At 44.9% G+C, this 22,547-nt stretch overlaps 1 protein-coding gene across 1 annotated transcript in view; it reads right to left on the bottom strand.

Moving 5' to 3' along the window:
- pum3 (pumilio RNA-binding family member 3) overlaps positions 1-22,547 on the bottom strand; it is a 45,013-nt gene that overhangs the window by 11,753 nt on the left and 10,713 nt on the right. The window contains exons 4-13 of the mRNA XM_078396065.1: positions 20,038-20,173; positions 17,922-17,997; positions 17,113-17,206; positions 15,985-16,051; positions 13,328-13,502; positions 10,586-10,689; positions 8,874-8,952; positions 6,422-6,520; positions 5,563-5,616; positions 123-203 (exon numbers count right to left, since the gene is read on the bottom strand). Coding sequence (XP_078252191.1) covers positions 123-203; positions 5,563-5,616; positions 6,422-6,520; positions 8,874-8,952; positions 10,586-10,689; positions 13,328-13,502; positions 15,985-16,051; positions 17,113-17,206; positions 17,922-17,997; positions 20,038-20,173 — 965 coding nt within the window. The remainder of the gene's footprint in view (positions 1-122; positions 204-5,562; positions 5,617-6,421; positions 6,521-8,873; positions 8,953-10,585; positions 10,690-13,327; positions 13,503-15,984; positions 16,052-17,112; positions 17,207-17,921; positions 17,998-20,037; positions 20,174-22,547) is intronic.

The following is a 22,547-nucleotide window of genomic DNA, read 5'->3' as shown; positions in this document are numbered from 1 at the left end:
ACCAAGATAAATGAAATCAATACACAAGGTTTTCTTCCTCTACAAAGGAAAAATGGAGATGCATTAAAAAAAAAAACACTTGTCCTTCTTTCCCACATAGAAAAAAAAATTCAAGTACTTACCGACAGTATTATCTGTTTTACTAGTTTTGTGTCATCTATACAGTCAAATGCTGCTGTGAGAACCAAATGTGAGAATTCACCCTGCAAAGCAATTTAAAACAGCATGGTAGACGAGTTTTTCAGAAGTTAATAACATGTATAATTATCTTCTTCCAAACCACTTTGACATTAATTACAAAATTATATATTTGGATTTAAGCCAAGAACTCAAAACAAAAGCTAATAAAAATTGCAACCCCATCTCAAGCATGTGTTAATTCCTTAATGTAAAAGGATGCCACTCGTAGGCAGAGTCTTTTACTATATATATATAAGTTTATTCATAACACTGCACATACATTATGCCCTAGCTGTCCGTGGTCATCACTGGCACTAGAGAGCGAGCTGGAGGTGGGGAAGTTACAATTATACCAAAGACAATGGGGAGTGGTTAGTAGTGGTGAGGTCACTATGTTAAAGGAACATGCACTGATCTACATCCTTCCTCTTGGAAACAAAGTGACCACGGCTCATGCGCTAGGCTCAAACTACAAACAGACTACTCGTACACACCGTACCGGACAGGCGGCCTGACCACTCTCCCAGAGCGGGTGCGCAACCCACCATCCCCGCCGGTCGAAGGAGCAGCATGAACGGGTGCGGGTACAGAGGCCGGGGAACCAGGGGAAGGTGGAGGACTGGGAAGCGATGCACGCACAGGCGAGGGAGGGGTAGGTAGCTGGGGCGACTGCGGATGTACCGGAGCAGGAGGCACATCAGGCACCTTGTAGTGGACGGGAGGCGAATACGGGATCGCGGGGGGCGGTGCAGGTTCGTTTACCAGCATCAGGTGCTGGCGGGTACGACGGTACACGGTACCCTCGTAGTTGACCAGGTACGACCGTGGAGAGTCAGCATTGCCGACGACCACGGCCAGCCGGTGGTGGCCGGAGGACGACTCCATCCGGACAACCTGGCCAGCGAACAAAGGTGGAAGGGGACGGGACGATTTGTCAAAGGAGCGCTTCCGAATGAGCTGCTTCTCAGTGATGCGCTCCCTGACAGCGGCAGGGCTCCGAGCCGTGGGTTTCAGGGATTGCTGGGAGACGGGGATGGGGGGTCTAGTGGTGCGGGACAGGAGGCGTTGCGCAGGGGAACCGAGCGCGGGGTCCCGGGAGATGTTGCGGAGGTTGAGGAGGGCAAGGTACAAGTCCGAACTGTCAAGCCGGCAACGTTCCATCAGCTCCTTAGCGCTGCGGACAGCGCGCTCTGCAAGTCCATTGCTTTGCGGGTACTCGGGGCTGCTGGTGATGTGGCGGAAGTTCCAGCGATTTGCAAAAACAGCAAACTCCGCGCTGGTAAACTGGCTGCCGTTGTCGGACTGGAGAGATGCCGGGGAACCAAAGGTCGAGAAGTGGCGGCGAAGCTTCCCGATGACGGCAGCAGACGTGAGGGACGGCAGCAGGTCCACCTCGAACCAGCTTGAGTAGGAGTCCACCAGGACCAGGTAGTGTTTGCCACGCCACTCGAAAATATCGGCGGCAACAGCCGTCCACGGCAACTCGGGAGCCGGCTGCTGCAGGAGAGGCTGACGCTGCTGATGAGGTAATAGGCTGTTGCAGGCAGCGCAGGCGGAGACCCTGTCCCGGATCTCCTTGACCATGCCAGGCCAGTAAAACTGTGCTTGGGCCTGGGACAACGTGGCCTCCACCCCTGGGTGTCCGTTGTGGGCGGTGTGGAAGTAGTGATCGCGCAGCGCAGCCGGCACCACAACCTTGTGACCCTTCACCACCACACCCGCGTGCAGCACCAGTTCATCCCGAACCAGGAAGTAGGGCACGGCACCAGCCGGCAGGGAAGACCGTCGTTCAGGCCAGCCACGGCGGATGACGCCCGCAAGCTGTTGGAGGTCCGGATCCGCGGCAGTGTGTTTGACCAGGGACTGCAGCTGCCAAGATGGAACAATGTTGACGTTCAACACCATCAGGTCCGCCGATTCGTACGGATGGCGGGAAATGGAAGGTAGTGGGGCGCGGGACAGAGTGTCTGCCACGAACATCTCCTTGCCTTTGCGGTACACGATTTCGAATTGAAAACGCTGCAGCTGCAGCATCATTCGCTGCAGGCGGGACGATGCTGCGTGGATGGGCTTGTTTAAAATCGAGACCAGCGGCTGGTGGTCAGTTTCGATGGTGAAAGTTTTTCCCAGAACGTAGTCTCTGAACTTGGAGCAAGCGAACACCACGGCAAGGAGCTCCTTCTCAATCTGCGCGTAGCGCTGTTCAGCAGGGGTCATTGTTCGAGAGGCATAGGAGACGGGCAGCTGTCGGTCGTCGTAGAGCTGCAGGCAGGCAGCACCCAGGCCGAACCGAGATGCATCGCAGGTGAGGACAATTGGCCTGTTTAAGTCGAAAAACCGCAAAGTCGGGGTCCGCGCGAGTCTGGACCTCAGGGCTACGAAGGCCGATTGGTGGTGAGGGAGCCAGACCCAGGCATTGTCCTTCTTGGTCAGCTCTCTCAGGGGGGCACTTAGTTCGCTGAGGTCGGGTATGAACTTACCCAGGTAGTTGACCATGCCCAGGAAGCGCTGCAGGCCGGGCACGTCAGTGGGAGCGGGCATTTCGGTGATCGCCGCCGTCTTCTCGGGGTCTGGCTTCAGGCCCCCCGCCGTGAAAACGTGGCCTACGTAGGTGACTTCCGCAACGCGGAACCGACACTTCCTTCGATTAAGCTTGAGGTTTATCTCACGAGCCTTGTCCAGGACTTGGCGGAGGTGTCGGTCATGCTCAGCAATGTCCCTCCCGTACACCAGGATGTCATCCACGATGATGGCGCACGGCAACCCAGCAAACAGCTGCTCCATCGTGCGCTGAAAAACCTCGCTTGCCGAGTTGATACCAAAAGGCATGCGGAGGAAACGGAACCTGCCGAACGGTGTGCTGAAGGTGGTCAGGAAGGAGGAACGTGCGTCCAGCGGGATCTGCCAAAAGGAGCTCTTGGCATCCAGGACCGAGAAAACTGTGGCTGGACCGACCTGTGCCGCGACGTCCTCCACCGTCCGCATGGGGTAGTGCGGGCGTTTAATAGCCAGGTTCAGGTCCTTGGGGTTGATACAGATCCTGATCTCGCTCGCGTCCTTCTTGGCAGCGACCACCATGGTGGAGACCCACTGGGTGGGGGCACTCACCTCCTTGAGGATGCCCAAGTCCACCATGCCACGTAGTGTGGACTCCACGCGGCCCTTCATGGCAAAAGACACACGGTGGGCCGGTCTGACCACTGGGTCGACCCCCGGGTCCACAACGATCTTGTAGGCACAGGGCAGCTTCCCCAGGACGTCATCAAATCGGTCAGGGTACTCGACCAGGGGGTCCATGGGGGCCTGCACCAGGTGGATGTCGCGGTGAAATGAGACCAAACCAAAGTCCTGGCATGCACGGGCGCCCAGCAGGGTGACGTTTTCAGATGCTAGCAGGAGGAATGTGAGGGGCCGAGAGGTATCCAGAACAGTACAGACAACCGTTGCCTTTCCCACGGCAATCAGAACGCCTCCCCCATAGGCATGAAGGCGGGAGTTGTCAGGAGTAACCCTCTCCCCCGAATTTATCTGCTCGAAGAGGCCCACAGACATAACATTGGCAAACGCCCCAGTGTCGACCTTGGCAGGGAAGGAGTGTCCATTGACTGTAACTTGCACGGATGGATCCGTTATCAATGCAGGTGCTCCCAAGAGCGAAAACACCAGAGAGTCTCCATGGGAGGAAGTCGTATCTGAGCCATCGAGGACCTCATGTTGGTACCGGGAACCGGTTGCGTTATCGCTTGCAAGGTTGTGTAGACTCCCTCTAGGAGCAGGGACAGGTCTCCCACGAGAACGACAGGCTGCAGAAAAATGGTTCTGCTTCCCACATGAATTACAAGTTTTGCCCTGCGCTGGGCAAATGTTATACCTGTGTGACGAGAAGTTGCAGTTTGGGCATCTGCGAGGGGTGGCCATAGTGGGCGCGGAGGGGGCGACCCTGGGCTGTGGGTCATTCAATCGCCGGCGGCTGGCGAAATTTATGTCCTGGGGGGCCGGCCGGGATACTGAGCCAACAGCAGAGGCCATTCGTGCGGCATGTATTGCGTCCGTAAGCGACAGGTCAGGCTTCATTAGGAGCTCATCCCGCAGCCTAGAGTTTAGGAGACCGTTGACCAGGACGTCCCTGATCATCTCGTCGGGTGTAATCGTTTGAAGGCGGCACCGCCGAGCCATATGTCTTAAAGATGCAATAAAGGCGTCAACGTGCTCCCCTGGTGTCTGACGCCGCGAGAAAAATTTAAAACGTTCGATGATATTGTTGGTGGGTATGTCGCACAGGGCAGTGAACTTAGCAATGAGACATACCGGGTCGTTGCGGTCCTCTGGAGGGACGAATTGGAACGACGCATAGCGTTCCATTGCCTCCGGACCAGCCAGGTTGAGGAGCAGGTGGGCTTTTATCGCAGCAGTCGCATCAGGATGGGCAATGGCTATATAGTGTTCGTAGTCCCGCTGGAAGACAGTCCAGCGGTGCACGATGTCCTCATCGAAAACGAGCGTGTCCGGACGACGACACGAGGAAGACATGGCAAAGTGGAAGGAGGGGACACAATTGGGAGAAACAAATAATAAAATAAAAACCGATAAACAGGAGGCGCAAGTCTACCGATCTGACACCATGTAAAAGGATGCCACTCGTAGGCAGAGTCTTTTACTATATATATATAAGTTTATTCATAACACTGCACATACATTATGCCCTAGCTGTCCGTGGTCATCACTGGCACTAGAGAGCGAGCTGGAGGTGGGGAAGTTACAATTATACCAAAGACAATGGGGAGTGGTTAGTAGTGGTGAGGTCACTATGTTAAAGGAACATGCACTGATCTACACTTAACTCGCCACCATTTTAAAAAATAACACCGAAAGAGTAACCCAATTTGTACTCTAATAAATATTAATGCTTAAAAACAAAGCCTAAAATTACCACAAAAGCAGTAAAAATAAAAATGCAGGGCAGAATGAAATATTATTTGCCTTGTAATAGCAAAAGACCTGAAATCTAGAGTTAAAAATTTGTCATATTCAATATTTTCAATCTTCAACAAAGAGGGCTAAAATTCTCATGGGTAGAAAATTCATTTTAGCTGATTCTCATACTCAATTTTGGCAACTAATTTTAAATTAGTACTGGCAAGGATCTGTCATAGATGAGAGGCAAACTATATTTTCCAGTTCAGCACAACAAACAAATATAGCCCATTATTATTTCATATTTAACATGTCAGACAGTTACATTTTGATAAAATAACAGGTAATAAATGTATCATCCTGCAATTGACCGATTGACCTTTTCCAACTTCACCTCAAAATTTGAAACTAAATTTTTTTTATAGTTTGAACTCTTGGCATTTTACATCAAATAGATTTGCATCTTACTGTAGCAATCTTCTCAATGTAGGTCTTCATTGTCTTCACAATAACCTTTCTATCCTGAGGGGGGAAAAAAGCAACATTTTATAAAGAACTGTAAATCAACTTCAATCGGTGATCAAAATTACCCCATCAATTATTCCACCCCCCCCCCCCCAAGATTTTCTCCTATCGGGACTTTAAACAATGTGATTTTATTCCAGTTATACATTATTCTACCTTATTGAATACCCCCCCCTCCCCCCTTCTGAATTGCATGTGATGTGAATGGCATTGCCATTGACCCCAAGTGGTGAATCACCAGGCCACACTGAAACAAGATAATAGGCATTTCATCAAGAGTTCCTGCCAGACATTCCAATACATGTAACTCCACGGATATCTAAATCCAACGAAAGCCATTGATTCTACCTTTAACTCAAGGCATCAGAGGTAATTTGTCTACCACCATCTCCATATGCTCACCATCATCTTGAAAGATAACTATCTCAACAGAAACTGGGAATTGAACGTGGGATATTACTGCTCTAAATAAGGTGGAGCGCAACTGAGCCTTCAGGAGGTTCCTCATCAATTCCTCAGATTATTACCCAATTACATGCTGCAAATAACAGCGTATTATTCTTCCTTGCACAAGAAATTTAAAATTTAGATTAGAAAAATGCAATCCAAAATATGTAACTAAATTTAAAAAGAAGGTAAACTATTAAATAATATTTTCTTGAGCAATCAGCATCTTTTGAACAATCCTCTGATATTTTTAATCCTTGGATGCAATGAGATTCTTCTATAGAATAATTCATTGTTTCCAAAGTCCAAAAGGGCTGTAACATAAATGCCAAAAGATTGTTTGTGCTTGACTTACTTTAGGGGTGCCATGCCACAAGCACTGCATGGCTACTCTGCTCCCATCATGTGTGTGCGCCATGTAGACCACTGCTTCTCTGATTGATTCAATCATTTCCTAAAATCAGAAAATATGTTACAAATTGATATAATAATGACATTACCATTATTAATACTTTACTCTGGATATCATTATGCATGCCACAGAGTAAAACAAAAAAAAATTGGCAAAAAAAAAAAGCTCAGAATGGATTTCTGAGTGTATTTAAGACTGCATTCTCATCAAATGAACATTTGAGACTGCTTTAGATTTATTCATAGCTTGTCAAGCAACCAAAATGTTTAAATGATTTACTGCCTTGCAGTATATTGCTTTTCTTACAAAATTATATGTTACAAAGGGTAACCATATACGGAATGCAAAACAAGAATGATAGTTTTAAAATTGGGGTACTGTCTAAAAGACAATGCAATTCAGAATGCAAGGGATGATGAATGATTGGGACCCGAGTTAGAATACCAGTAGAGCTTTAAACCTCATGCTATGGATATTAAAACAAGCTAAGCTTGCCAGTAAGATCGAATAGTCCAAACTACACCCAAGAGATATTGTTGAGGGCTTCTGCAGCAGATATGCCAAGGCAGGCATTGACTCAGACGAAGTTTTAAATTATTGCAAGAGATTGGATGTGTTGTTCAATGCTCATTGCATGGCCAAAGCAATCAAATCAAAACCAGCAAATTACAGTATTATCACTATTTTCAATCACCAATGCGATGATGGTGCTGACAAACAATACTATCATGAAGGACGCAAAAACAAGTTAAAGATTGTTCCCTTTGGATTTTAGTTGGACTACTTTGCATCGGATCCCATTATAAAACTGGACCAAAGCATTGAATTTCAAAGATGTGATTAAAATAACTTCTGTTAATGTCAAGTTACTATTTGACTACATTGACATTAAACAGCCTGACTAAACTGCCATTGGCAATCTAAAGGAAGACTCTGTGGTGGCTGAGGTAAATTAAGGAATAAAGAAATAAGATTATATTTGCAGAGGTCAATCAGTGCAGTCCAGGAGATTCACAATTCCTCAAAGTAGTAGCTTATCAGTTGTTGATGCCTATAAGGCAGCAAGAATAGACTTGGACTAATAACTGGCATGTGCTGGATATTGCCCATTCCTCAAGAGCCTAACCATATTCTTCAAACATTCCACAGTATAATCAACACCACATCCGTCACCCACATCAGTTGACTAGGTATTGTGTGGAGAGTAACTTGTCTCACTCCTCAAAGCTTTTCACAATGCACTGCGTAAAAACCAGGAGTGTAATGAAATAGTCTCCATTTGAAAAGGGCAATAGTTGGCTATTGTTGACAATATCCACTGCAGCAACTCTGCAAACTTGTGGCGTGACAGCTGGCACTCGCCCAGCTAGAAAAGGCAACTTTGCATTAATAGTGTCATTCATATCCCTGTCAGTATATCCCGAGGGACATGTCTTTCTTTATAACAATTACCCTTTAAGCGCAGTCACTATTATAATATAGGAATATTCTCATTTCAGTTTCGCTTCAGAGATTTTAAACAAAGGCACATTCCAGTGCAGCACATTGAAGATACTTTTTTTGGACAAAAAAATTAAATCAAAATCACCAGTCCTTAAAACAAAAGATTTTATGTACATTACTGCCTGTGGGAGTTTATTCCATCTAAGTTGCTGGCTGTATTTCTTTCATTGCAACAGTGAGTATTGTTTAATGGCTGTTAAGCACTTTGGGACATTCTGAAAGGGCGAAGGAGACATCATACAAACAAATGCAAGGCTTCTTTGACAATGGCTTTCACACGATGCTTCTCCTGCCCAGGACAAATGTGGCAGGTATTCGCTAATAGCACATTAAATTGAATGAAATACACCACTGATCATTCATGGTCACTGGATCAAGATACTGGAACTCCCGACTTAAGTGTTGCATATCCTCAAAAAGACTGCAGGGATTCAAGAATACAGCTCAACAGCACCTCCTCAGGCACCTTTAGGGATGGTCAAGGCTCACTTGCCATACAAAATTTTAAAAAGGGCAACATAGAAAGACAACCATAAATATTACATCACTGAACCCTACTTAAGGAACAGTTTACAATTAAAACATGTCTATTGTTAACTCAGAATTTCTACTATATATATATATCCAGACTGTTTAATACAGCAGGGTGCTCTATGTGATGATGGAAACAGAGGGGGTGGGGAGATGCTTCAAAATTATTCAAAACCTATCCACCACAATCTGAAATTATTTTGTTTGAATAAGATTAAAACAAAGGGTCATTGAACGTTTACCCATATAAAACACATGATTAAATTGCATGTTTAACAAAGTTGGTCTCTCTTTCCAGATTAAATGTAAATTCAGAGTAACCTTAAAAAATTGCATGATTGGTTATGCAAACAACACTTACCATTCTCATTTTATCAGAGCAGTACGTGAAGAAATCCAAAAATGCTTTGTGTACCAATGTGTGCTTTATTACTGCCTCTCTAGAAATCACCAAAAAGAATGATTTAGTTAAACCACACCTGCGTCACTGATTTGGATGGAATATTGGGTACATTTAGTTTCGTTTATTGTCATGTTTACCGATGTACAATGAAATGCTTTTTGTTGCCTGTTAACCAATCAGTGGAAAGACTATGCGGCAGATGCTGGTTTAAACCAAACATAGACACAAAGAACTAGAGTAATTCAGCGGGACAAGCAGCATCTCTGGAGAGAAGGAATGGGTGATGTTTCGGGTCTTTAAAATAACAGGGAGCCACTAAAATAGCAAATAAGCATTAGCGTTGGAATCAGATAAAGGAGTGAAGTTAGTGCAAGTAAAAGACATAACTGAAAAATCACTTTTCAAAAAACACTTACAAAGATGTAACATACACAACACCAAGTAAAACACTCAGCTAAGCACTTCATGTGTTCAAGGGGTTGGAAAGTGCAATAAGGCATTTTAGCCACCACGATACAAATGGCTGAATAGCTCCCTTCTGTGGCATAAATGTTTACAACTTTACGATTGTTTTGACACGGTATTCAAGGTGATAGAGTATGTATGTCCAATTACTGGCTACATTAGCAAACTGAAAAAATTGGAAAACAAAATGACTGGTCAGATTTTTTTTGCTTGTAGGCTCTTGCCATATTTCCTTATTAGCTTAATAAAGCATGAAATTAGAACTCCAAAAATAGATGGTTACAGCATACAGAAGAGCCAAACGTTATAGAAATGAGCATTCCTGATTTCCCTTTTCCTTCACCTTTTTATGTCAAAATGACATTATATATGCTTGGATAGAATGGATGTGGAGAGGATGTTTCCACCAGAGGTCAGAGCCTCTGAATTAAAGGACGTTCCTTTAGGAAGGAGATGAGGAGGAATTTCTTTAGTCAGAGGGTGGTGAATCGGTGGAATTCTTTGCCACAGAAGGCTGTGGAGGCCAAGTCAATGGATATTTTTATGACAGAGATAGATAGGTTCTTGATTAGTATGGGTTATGGGGTGAAAACTGAGGTGAGAAGGAACTTTATCACCCAGAGTTGTGAATTTGTGGAATTCTCTGCCACAGAGGGCAGTGGAGGCCAAATTACTGGATGGATTTAAGAGAGAGTTAGATAGAGCTCTGGGGGCTAGTGGAATCAAGGGATATGGGGAGAAAGCAGGCACGGGTTATTGATTGTGGACGATCAGCCATGATCACAATGAATGGCGGTGCTGGCTCGAAGGGCCGAATGGCCTCCTCCTGCACCTATTTTCTATGTTTCTAGAAGGCAGGATTAAAGGCAGTATTAAAGGCAGGAGAAGGGAGCGTGGGATTAGGAGGGAGAGATAGATCAGCCATGATTGAATGGCGGAGTAGACTTGATGGGCTGAATGGCCTAGTTCTGCTCCTATCAGTTATGACCTTATGACTCTTATGAGCTAGATTTTTTTAAATCTTCACGCCAGACAAGGTAAAATTAGATCAGCTGGTCAACAGGATTAAATTAGCAAATGTCAGTAAGTTATTTCACATGCATCGTTAATATGTTAAAATATTATTTTGCAAAGTAGTACAGGTGGGTCACTGATTTCAATGACATTTAATTAACATAACGTACAATCATTAATAGTCATCTTACTTTTGTACCATAGGTGTGAGGATCTCTTTAATTTCTCCCATTATTCCTTCTCGCTTATTAGGATTAGACTCAAGAACTTTATCCAACGTTGGACAAAAAGACGACTAATAAACAAACAAACAAAAAATTCACAATTTTGTAATAAAACAGACCAAAATAATTTTTAAGAATCAGATTCAGAATAAAACTTAATACAGAAGCTATTATTTTCTCCTTCCTGCAGGGAAACATGCTGTTGTACAATGCAATATAGCCAGTTCAAGAAGACCATTAAATACCCAGAGAAATAGAGCCCAAGTCACATTGTATAAGGTACAATGTAATATTAATAATGAAATCAACACACACAATATTATTTTTCAAAAGCGTGAAATCGCTTTTGACAATTTTTATAGGAAAGTTTTAGATATTTTTTAATTATGACAAAAGATTTGCTTTATCAGCTTTTTGAATTTCCATATGTAGACCATTAAAGTTTTACACTTGGTTTAATACTTGTGCACATTTAAGCAGCAATCTGACCACCAGGAAAAAGACATTTTTTGAATTTGGAAGAAATAATGGACAGTAAAAAGCAGTACCTGAATAAATTTGCAAGGGGGTGATCATCTTGTTTGAAGTGTACTTTTGGACCCAAAGTAGTCAATGGAAATTAGTGGAACACATTTTCTGTGAGATTTCAGACAACTGAGACTAATAGGGCGGCACAATGGCGCAGTGGTAGAGCTGCTGCCTTGCAGTGCCAGAGACCTAGGTTCGATCCTAACTATGGATGCTGTTCAGTACGGAGTTTGTACGTCCTCCCCGTGACCTTGTGGGTTTTCTCCGAGATCTTTGGTTTCCTCCCACACTCCAAAGGCGTGCAGGTTAATTGGCTTTGTATAAATGTGCAGGGATCGCTGGTTGGTGCGGACTCGGTGGGCCGAAGGGCCTGTATCTCACTGTATCTCTAAACTAAACTAAAAAATAGTGTTGTCATAATAGGGGATTTTAACTTTCCCAATACAGACTGGGACTGCCATAGTGCCAGTCAATAAAGGAAAATTTCTTCAGGTAATATCTAACGAACCATACAAGGGAGAACAAAGTTGTATCTACTTTTAGAGAATTGGGCAGGGCAAATGACTGAAGTGTCAATGGGCGAGCCTTTTGGGACCAGTGACCATAGTTCTATTAGCTTTAACACAGTTATGGACAAGATGGCTGGTCCAAATATTCTAAGATAGACACAATATGCTGGAGTAACTCAGCGGGTCAGACAGCATCTCTGGAGCAAAGGAATAGGCGATGTTTCGGGTCAAGACCTTTCTTCAGGCGGGGAAGTCGGGAGAGAGGGAAACTAGAGGTATGAAAAGGTACTGAACAAATCAGAGCCGGCACCAATGAGCAAGGAAATGGAACCAACATTGGTCCATTGTTGGCTATGACAGAGGTGATATTGAAGGGATATATGGATGCAAACAGTGGGACCAGCAGGATGACTAGGATGGGGAGAGGCAGAGAGAGAGAGAGAGGGAATGCAATGGAGAAATTAATATTTACTCCATTGGGTTGAGAGCAGCCCAAGCAAAATATAAGGTGCTGTTCCTCCAATTTGCATGTGGCCTCATTCTGACAGTTGAGGAGGCCCAGGACAGAAAGGTCAGAATGGGAATGGGAAGTGGAATTAAAATATTTGGCAACCGGGAGATCATATAGGTCAAGGAAGTCTGAGCGTAGGTGTTCAGTGAAACGATTGCCCTGTCTGCGCTTGGTCTTGCCGATATATAGAAAGTTCACACCAAAAATAACAAATACAGTAGATGAGCTCTAGGTTTAGATAGGAAAGGTTTAAAAGGACATGGGGCAAATGTAGGTAAATGGGACCAGCTTAGGTAGGCATCTTGGTCGGCATGGACGAGTTGGACTAAAGGTCCTGTTTCCATGTTGTATGACTATATAAACAAAAATTCTTTATGGATGCTGATATTTCCAATTTTGATCTTAAGGAGAATACACTTACTGCAACCAGACAATGTCACATCGAAAAAACTCAATGTTATTTAAGCGCATTGAGAATAAGCCGCACTATTGTGATAGTGATTAAAATCACCATCCTTAATCATGATCTGCAACAAGCTGCAACCTTTCCATGTACAATGTAGAAAATGAATCTTTGTACTGGTCACATTTATTACTGTAGCCAATCTAAATTGAACTAAAGAAGCACAACAGCCTGCAGATTCTAACCAGTTTGTGTAAAATGTTGTCCAATTCACAAAATCTGCAAGATTGTGCAATATTAATTGCTCAGGAAAATATTTTTTCCCCTTGTAATGGTTCAATCCGGAGGAGGCTCAGTGACTGTGGTTCATAGGCAAGTAACTTGCTTCAGTGATTCCACACTGTCTTTTTCATTCTATACTGAATAGTGACTGGACCTTACAAATACAAGCCCTTTCCGGGTCACATGCTGCGTTTCATGAGACATGTTTCAGACTGGCCCTCATAAATTTCTATGATTTTTTATCTAGATATCCTGTAAAAAAATGTTCTGCACTGGCTTCCAATTTCTCCAATATGGGTATTAGTCACACAGGTCAATAACATAGATCGAAATATTTAACCATAATAACTCAGGAAAAAAAAGAAATCATGTTTGGAGAAAATCTAATTTTAGTTAATGTTTAAAAACAAATTAGAATTAAACAATAGGCATCTTTTTTTTCTGGACTGACAAACTTCATATGGATCAAAACGTACCTTGCATATCATGAACATATTCCCATATAGCTCTTCTGTCAGCATGTTCCTCTGTTCTAATATTGCTTTGTCATTGTATGCGTACTCCACAATTCCTGATGCCTCTGAATGCCGCAGTAACTTCTTCACTTCACCTTTGAAACTTTTAATTACCTCTGCTACTTGTTGCTTATTTCTAGCAACAAAAAAAAATCACACTTGAAATCTAGGCTTACGCTATAATCACATCGCAACAACTTTTTTTCTTTCATAATTTCACACTTCGAAATAGTTAAAAAAGAATTAAAATCAACTGAAAAAATATACTTGGTAGCAATGAATCAAGATAAAGTTGAAAGTAACAAACGTGGATAACAGTTGTCTAATTCTGACAACACAAAAATGTAAATGCTATTTGTTAGCCTTGGTCGTACTTTCAAATTACTTTCTAACTTATAGCTTCACTTGCATCTGAACTATTGGTCCTAGGTTCTCAGGAGTACAACTTGCTGGTGTGATATTAAAAAAGGCTTATCATCTGGTAATCACTTGCAGAGACCATTCCCATTCTCCATAATTCAGCAAGTTAGCACCTAACCAAGAGTAATAACTTGCGGTTACGGCCCAAACAAAACTCAAAGTACAGGCACTCTCCAACGTATGTGATGGACGACATTTAAACAATCCACAATAGGTGGTTCCGTTTCCTGAATGATTTGTGTCATTGCAACGGGAATTTGACAAAGGCTTGCCATCAGCTTCATAAATATAAAAGTATCGCCAGGTCTCGCTGCTCTTCCAGCAATACTGAGAAGAGTGAGCAAGAATGAGGGAGGCGATGGAGAGCAACTCCGGCCAAGTGGTCGGCAGCTTCCACAAGGTGCACCCGCGATATCTTCATCAGCTGCAGCATCGTCCAGTTAATGCTGCTGTTCTTGCGGCTCACATTGTAGAATCTAGCCAACAGCACTTTCTTCAGGGCGCCGCCAACGACAAGATGCGCTCAGTCACCGTGGGACACCCTCCCCTCATCAGCTGCCGCTTCTTCCTATTACCCGTCACTTAGTCCACTCCGTCCTTTCTCTCCTTCCCCAGAGTCACTGACATCTTCCACCTCGGACACCGGGGGACAAGGTGGAGATGGCAGTGGAGAGCGGACAAAGTGTTGGCCAACAGGAAGAAGCAGCAGCTGGTGGGTATGGGAGTCCACAATGACCAAGCGCATCCTGTCGAAGAAAGCGCTGTCGGCCAGGGTCGACAAATGAACCGCAACAACAGCTGCGTCAACTAGACACTACTGCTGCTGGTGAAGAAGGTCTCGCTGGAGCAGACCAGGGTCATTGGCTATGGCATGTTGGCCTTTATCATATCATCATATCATATATATACAGCCGGAAACAGGCCTTTTCGGCCCTCCAAGTCCGTGCCGCCCAGTGATCCCCGTACATTAACACTATCCTACACCCACTAGGGACAATTTTTACATTTACCCAGCCAATTAACCTACATACCTGTACGTCTTTGGAGTGTGGGAGGAAACCGAAGATCTCGGAGAAAACCCACGCAGGTCACGGGGAGAACGTACAAACTCCTTACAGTGCAGCACCCGTAGTCAGGATCGAACCTGAGTCTCCGGCGCTGCATTCGCTGTAAAGCAGCAACTCTACCGCTGCGCTACCGTGCAAATAGGAGCAAATAGGTCCTTCTGCAGTTGTACAGGGCCCTGGTGAGACCGCACCTGGAGTATTGTGTGCAGTTATGGTCTCCAAATTTGAGGAAGGACATTCTTGCTATTGAGGGCGTGCAGCGTAGTTCACTAGGTTAATTCCCGGAATTGCGGGACTGTCGTATGTTGAAGGACCGGAGCGACTAGGCTTGTATACACTGGAATTTAGAAGGATGAGAGGGGAGCTTATTGAAACATATAAGATTATTAAGGGATTGGACATATTAGAGGCAGGAAACATGTTCCCAATGTTGGGGGAGTCCAGAACCAGGGGCCACAGTTTAAGAATAAGGGGTAGGCCATTTAGAACGGAGATGTGGAAAAACTTTTTCAGTCAGAGAGTTGTAAATCTGTGGAATTCTCTGCCTCAGAAGGCAGTGGAGGCCAATTCTCTGGATGCTTTCAAGGGAGAGCTAGATAGAGCTCTTAAAGATAGCAGTCAGGGGATATGGGGAGAAGGCAGGAACAGGGTACTGATAGTGAATGATCAGCCATGATCACATTGAATGGCGGTGCAGGCTCGAAGGGCCGAATGGCCTACTCCTGCACCTATTGTGTATTGGCACCTAGTTTTATGGCAAAACTACACAAAGTGCTGGAGTAACTCAAGCCGGTCAGGCAGCATTTCTGGAGAACATGGATAGACAACATTTTGGTTTGAGACCCTTCTTCAGACTGATTCAGTCGTTTTGCGTATTAACCAGCTTCTACAATTCTTTGTTTCTATCCAGTTTTAAGGTGATTCTGATTTGCTTAAAATCTGACTTGCACAAGGGTTTATGGAACGTGACTCTTACATAAGTCGGGAAGTATCTGGATAGAGCATGTCTGTAGCACAATTTAATGCAGTGTTTTAAAACCAAAGAACACAAATAAATCCTGCACCTACAGAAACAACCAAATGCAAATGTTTTGCTACTACCTCACAATTAATCTCCAACACTGTACTTACCCATACATTAGAATTTTCTTCACAATATGTCTGCCGTACTTGGATTTACTCAACTCAACCAGATGCTCTGAAATGAAATTACCAGGTGAAATTAACCCAAGAGGATTTTTTTTTTTTCATATTCATTTCCAGGATCTGGACATTGCTGGTTAGGCCAGGATTCATTGCCCAATCCTAAATGATCTTGAGGATAAGATGGGAAACCATAATCCAGAACCTCTGCAGTCCTTCTGTTAAAGGTACTTGCCCAGTGCTGCTGGGCAGTTCCAAGATTTAGACTCAGTGACAATGAAGGACCACCAATACATATCCAAGTCAGGTAGACGCAGGTTTTAGTTTTAGAAATACAGCATGGAAACAGGCCCTGTGGCCCACCGAGTCTGCGCCATCCAACAATCACCCATACACTAGTTCTATCTTACACAGTAGGGACAATTTGCAGAAGCCAATTAACCTATAAACCTGTACGTCTTTGGAATGTGGGAGGAAACAGGAGCGCCCGGAGAAAAACCACAGTTACAGGGAGAATGTACGGACTCCGTACAGACAGCACCCACAGACAGGATCGAACCGGGGTCTCTGGCGCTGGTAAGGCAACACCTCTACTACTGCATCACTGTGCTGCCCTGCAGTTCACATGCAACTACCGCCTATGTCCTTCTTGGTAGTAGACGCTCCGGGTTTTAAAGGTGCTTAGGCTATCTCTTAACCAACATTGCCATTCCCCAGTGCTTTTGTGGAAATAATTTTGCTTGCTGCTTATCAACACGTTTCTGAACATTGTCTAGATCTTGCTGAATGCAGGCAGAAGCAGCTTCATTTGCTAAGGAGTTGCGAACGGAACTAAATATAGTGGAATCGTCAGCATCTCCACTCATGGCTCTGATGAAGCACAGAAAATAATTGGGGTTCGGACAATGGACCAAGATTAACTCCTTTTACCAGGGCAGCCTGATGCCACACTTGGGCAAATGCTGCCTTGTTGTCAAGGGTACACACTTACACATCACCACTGCAATTCAGTTCTCTGATCAATATATGGACCCAGACTGGAACCAAGTGGTCCTGGCAAATACAAACTATTGTCAACGAGTAGGTTATTGAAAAGCACACAAAGCTTTAAAGTACCTTTTAATTCCACAAAGACTTCTTCCCTTTGTTCTTTATTACCAAACTGAAGGTAACACTGGATTACTCGGGCAGAATCGTGTGAAAATGCAATCTGGAAAAGATAAGGTAATTTGTTAAAAAAATCTCCAGCTACATAATTATAGCAGAATTTTTGTTTATTGAAGCTGGATTATTATGAATTAATAAGATGTCAACATACATTTCCCAGTAAGAATCAAAAAGGGAATGAATACTGCACTTTCAATTGCATTTTCTCCCAAAATAATGCAATTTGTAAAGTACTTTTGGGAATCACATACGCCAATGGGTCTCCTGTGACAGCAATCTACTCCCTGCTATACCTGCACGAAGTTAACCTGGAAGGACCCCAGCAAGCATTTTTCCACTTAGAGCGATGTGAAATCTGAGGTGATTCACAATGCCCTGTTAGACTTCACAAGGAGTCGAAATCCTGGAGTTCCTGCTGCATGGGACACTGCCCCATAGCCTCCACTTATGATCTGTCTTATTAAGAAGATATCCACTGAACATTTGTGTGGACTTTATGGAAATGTTGCCCCATTGTATTAATCTGTGATGAAATGTAAAGAATGTTATGCTTAGGGCACACCACGTATTTAGTCTATAATTGGTGGAATAAGTACTGGTATGATATACGAGTCAAACTGCAGGTTAAAAACTGTAAAGATAATTATAAATATTTTGATACTAAGTATGATACAAGAGGTCTGACATGTGTTCAACACTACAGATATGATCTTAACTAATTGTCAAGAAATGAAAGGCTAAAAGTAAACACAGCATACATTTTTAATATTTCCATGGACAAGCTTCTGTAATTCTTTCATAAGTTCTGCTTTCTTTTCTTTACTGCAGTCTTTTCTGGAAGAATAGAAACATTAAAAAAGTGTTAGAAATCAATTTCAATGTCACTTAAAATTATACAACTGAAAACATTCAAAATACTCAGAAAGTTGAGTCAGATTTTAATAAAGGCCATTTTTACACATTTTGGTTTCACCATGTAGAAATTACAGCAGTGTTTATACATAGTCCCCCATTTCTGACAACGTGCACTTTAACCACATGTGATTTCTTTTCTATTACAAATCTCAAATTGTGGAGTACAGAGACAAATAAATAAATGATGGGTCTTTGTCCCAAACATTATGGGGGGCACTGTAGATAGTAGCTGAGGAGGAGCAGAGTGATAAATTTAGGCGATGAATCTTCATCAAACCCAGATGTAATTGCTAATTTAAAAAGATACTTTCTTAAAAAGATAAAAAACTACTTCCAGTTGATCGCCTTCCCTCGCTAGGATGTTCTGAAGCCGCTCCGTGACGTCTTGAACCCTGGCACCAGAGAGGCAACAGACCATCCTCGAGTCCCGCCTGCCGCCACAGAATCTACTGTCCGTACCTCGGACAATGGAGTCACCCACTACTATGGCTCTTCCTGACTTCGGTCTCCCCGGTCGAGTTTCCTTGCTTGCGTTAGAGCTGCCAACATGTCTGCTGCTTGGACTGGAAGCGTCTTCTGCCCCGACAGCTCCCAAGAGGGTGTACCTGTTCGCCTATAGGCACAGCCACCGGTGTCTCCTGTAGTCCAAGTTCGCTCCCCCCTTCGCTCGACCTGGACCCTTGGCGTGACAGCCTCACAGTAGGTCCTGTCCAGGAAACTCTCGCATTCCCGGATGGCCCTGAGGTCATCCAGCTGCTTTTACAACTCCGCCACACGTCCATTCAGGAACTGCACCTGGACACAGTTCTTGCAGGTGAAGCTCCCAGAAGCTCCAGCTGAGTCCCTACCTTCCCACATCCTGCAGGAAACACACAACACCAACTTGTCCGCCATTACTTTAGTGTCAAAAAACAATTCAGGCTCAAAAACAAGCGTAGCCTCCTCACCTCAGCCTCCTCGCTGAAGCCTCGCAGCCAAAGACTCGCACTTTTCTCACAGGGCACTTAGATTTGCAGCCAAAGACTCGCACTTTTCTCACAGGGCACTTCCCTCAACAGGGCTGCACCCGGACAGAGCTGCAACCCTTGTGCAAGTCTTGCTTATATCAGTCACTAAATTACTTAATTGGCCAATTTACCAAACTTCTATTTTAATTGATCAACCAATCCACGTACTCACTTCTATCCTGCCTTCCTGACGAGCTTGGAGTTATGCGCTTTTCTGACTGACTACTAGCGTCCTCTTGGCGCTCTTTTTAAACTGCCTTTTCACACTGCAATTAACACTTACTTTGCTCTCAGCCAACGATCGTCCTTGCTCTGCTCCCGACCTTTTCTGGTTTTGGTTTAGTTTAGAGATACAGCGCGTAAACAGGCCCTTCGGCCCACCGAGTCTGCACCAACCAGCGATCCCCGCACACTAGCACTATCCTACACACACTAGGGACAATTTATATTTACGCCAAGCCAATTAACCTACAAACCTGTAAGTCTTTGGATTGTGGGAGGATACCAAAGACAGTAGCTTTACTGCTGCACCACTGTGCCGCCCGTACCTTTTTTCCTTTAAGTGCTTATATATTGAGGAAAAAATCATAGGTGGGCTTGGATTGATTCAGATATTCAGGAATGATATCTCAAAAAGTGACGACAATGGATCTACGGAATTAAACCTATTTGAATTAAAGTGAAATGAGGTAACCTCTCTTCTAGTTTCTTCTAGTGCACCAAGAAATCTTATGGAAAAGTGTGCAAATAAGTTCAATAATGAAAATCATATATATGCTTTCTAAGCAGACTATGCTTGATGTACATGAATTGGGATGCGGTGTGCATGGGGAGTGTAGTCTTCAACCTGCCATTAAGACTGCTTTCTATAAGGCTACATTGCTTTTGTAAGTGGACATCCAACTATTGCAGGTGTAAAAGATAAATTTGATTTTAACTTTGTTAAAAATACCTTCTTACACTTTCCCAGATCTGCTTTGATCGAATGACTAAATCATAATTAGTTTTCTTGTCCTGTTGTCTGTTCAGTTTTAGTTCTTTCTTTTCTTTTTTGAAATCATCCCACTTAGGTTTCTTCAAAATGGTGCCTGAGATGACAAAATCATGTTAGTTTCATATGATGTCCGTCAGAAATAACAGCTTCAATACATTAAAATACCATGCACTGATTATCACATGGACTTAAAAATCGATGGACGGTGCACCATACACCATGTCATTAACACGCTCAATCTATAATCTACTGGGTGAGCCTGTGGCTCAGCAGTATAGGTGAGTAGTAACAAAATCAGAATGGAGTTTATGAGAATATGAAAGGGATAGGTTACAAGAAAATAAGTGGGGGAATGGGATTGCTGAAACAGCTAATGGCTTGAGGGATCAAATAGCCTTTTTTACATCAAAAGAAAATATGAAAATATGAGAAAAGCATCAATGATGTCAAATCATTACCACGAAATTTGAGATTCTGAATAAAATTCACTCATGGAATTTGTATAAAAGAGAAGTAAATGAATAGCCACAAATTTCTTTTTTTTCCATCCATCCATCCCTATTACTACTACTACTAAAACTCAGATCTTATATATATATATATATCCGTATGTAAATATGTTTTTCTGTGATTTTGCCAAAACGCCACCATTTTTGCGCCACCTTAATCACCACTCTCGCGATGACTCTTTATAACTTTTATTTAAATTGGTCTTATATTTAACTTAGAGACATTTTAAAGTTCAAAAATCTCATTTCTAAACACATTTTCCAAGGGCTGCTGTGCGTATGACATCACCAGAGGGCACGCATGGACTCTCTCTTCACTCGCACAAACAAGATGGACGCCGTTAGCCGAGCCTCCCGCAATCAGGGGCTCCCCTCTCTTCCCCTTGCTTCTCTCCTCTCTCCCCTCGCTTCTCTCTCCCCTCTCTCCCACAACCGCCGCGGGTAATCCCAGCTCGGCTAGGCCACAGCCGCCGCCGCGCTGCCCGTCTCCAGCAGTCTGGCGCTCCCTCCTCCTCCCTGCACGCTCGGTAAGTCCCTTTCGCCGCCAATGGCTCCACGGAGGGGAGGGGGCGTGGGAGGCGAAGGGAGGATGGGGGTAGGAGGGGGGAGAAGAGAGTGGGGAGGCGGGGGGTGGGGGAGGAGAGAGGGGGGCTGGTGAGGTGGGGGAGAGTAAGAGTGGGGGGGAGGGTGGGAGGACAGAGTAGGGGTGGGAGGGAGAGTGGGACTGGGGTGGGGACAGCAGGGGTGGGGGGGAGGGGTGTTGGTGGTGGGGGGAAGAGAGAGTGGTGGGGAAAGGGGGGGTGGAGGAGAGTAAGAGTGGGGCTGGGAGAGGAGAGAATGGGGGGGTGGGGGGGAAGAGAGAGTGGGGGAAAGGGGAGGCCTCAGTCACACCCTCCCCCCTTCCCTGCCCCCCCTCTACACAGGGGAGGCTTTGGGTCCAGGGCTCACTCACTCATACTCTCCCCCCTTCTCTGCCCCCCCTCTAAGAGGAATGGGCCCAACGGGAGGAGGGGGTGGGGGTTGAGAGAGTGGGGGTGGGGGAAGAGTGGGGCTGGGGAGGAGAGAATGGGGGGGTGGGGGGAAGAGAGAGTGGGGGAAAGGGGAGGAGCGAATGGCCACCTCAGTCACACCCTCTCCCCTTCCCTGTCCCCCCTCTACACAGGAGAGGCTTTGGGTCCAGGGCTCACTCACTTACACTCTCCCCCCTTCTCTGCCCCCCTCTAAGAGGAATGGGCCCAACGGGAGGAGGGGGTGGGGGTTGAGAGAGTGGGGGTGGTGGAAGAGTGGGGCTGGGGAGGAGGGCAGGGTGGGGTGGAGGGAATAGTGGGGGAAAGTGGGGGTGGGGAGGAGGGAAGATTGGGGTGGGGAGAGTGGGGGAATAGGGGTGGGAAGGGGGGAATGGGGGTGGAGGCAGGGCTGGGGGGAGTGGGGGTGAGGGCAGGGGAGGGGCAAGTGGGGATGGGCGCAGGGGAGGGGCAAGTGGGGGCTCGTAGGTGGAATGGTGTAGGTCAGTGTGGGGAGAATGGGGGATAAGGGGGATTGAGTGAGGGGATTGAGGGTGCTGCACCAATACAGGAGAGGCTTTGGGTCCAGGACTCATTCACTCACACTCTCTCCCCTACCCTGCCCCCCTGTCTACGAGGAACGGGCCCAACTTGTAATTACTAAAACTCGTCTTGCATATTTGTTCGTTTGTAGGTACCCGTAATACAGTCAAAACAGTACACGATAGCGCAACAATTTTAGGCCCACCTTACTCACCATTGGCCTGCGGTTCAAATTGTTGTTATATTTTTAAAGTTATTCACTTTTTAAACTTTAAAAATCACTTTTTAAACTTTAATAAATCCCTTTTCCACTTGCCCTGCCCTGCGCAGTAATACCTCCCTGTTCGACGTCACAATGGGAACCCAACGGGTCCGCGCCTGCACAGTTGGGGCCCGTTGATCTAATACAGAT

The sequence above is a fragment of the Rhinoraja longicauda genome, chromosome 3 (genome assembly GCF_053455715.1).
Source record: "Rhinoraja longicauda isolate Sanriku21f chromosome 3, sRhiLon1.1, whole genome shotgun sequence".
Classification (NCBI taxonomy): Eukaryota; Metazoa; Chordata; class Chondrichthyes; order Rajiformes; family Arhynchobatidae; genus Rhinoraja; species Rhinoraja longicauda.
The sequence above is the reverse complement of the archived record's forward strand: the minus strand, read 5'-3'. Positions and strand labels throughout refer to the sequence as shown.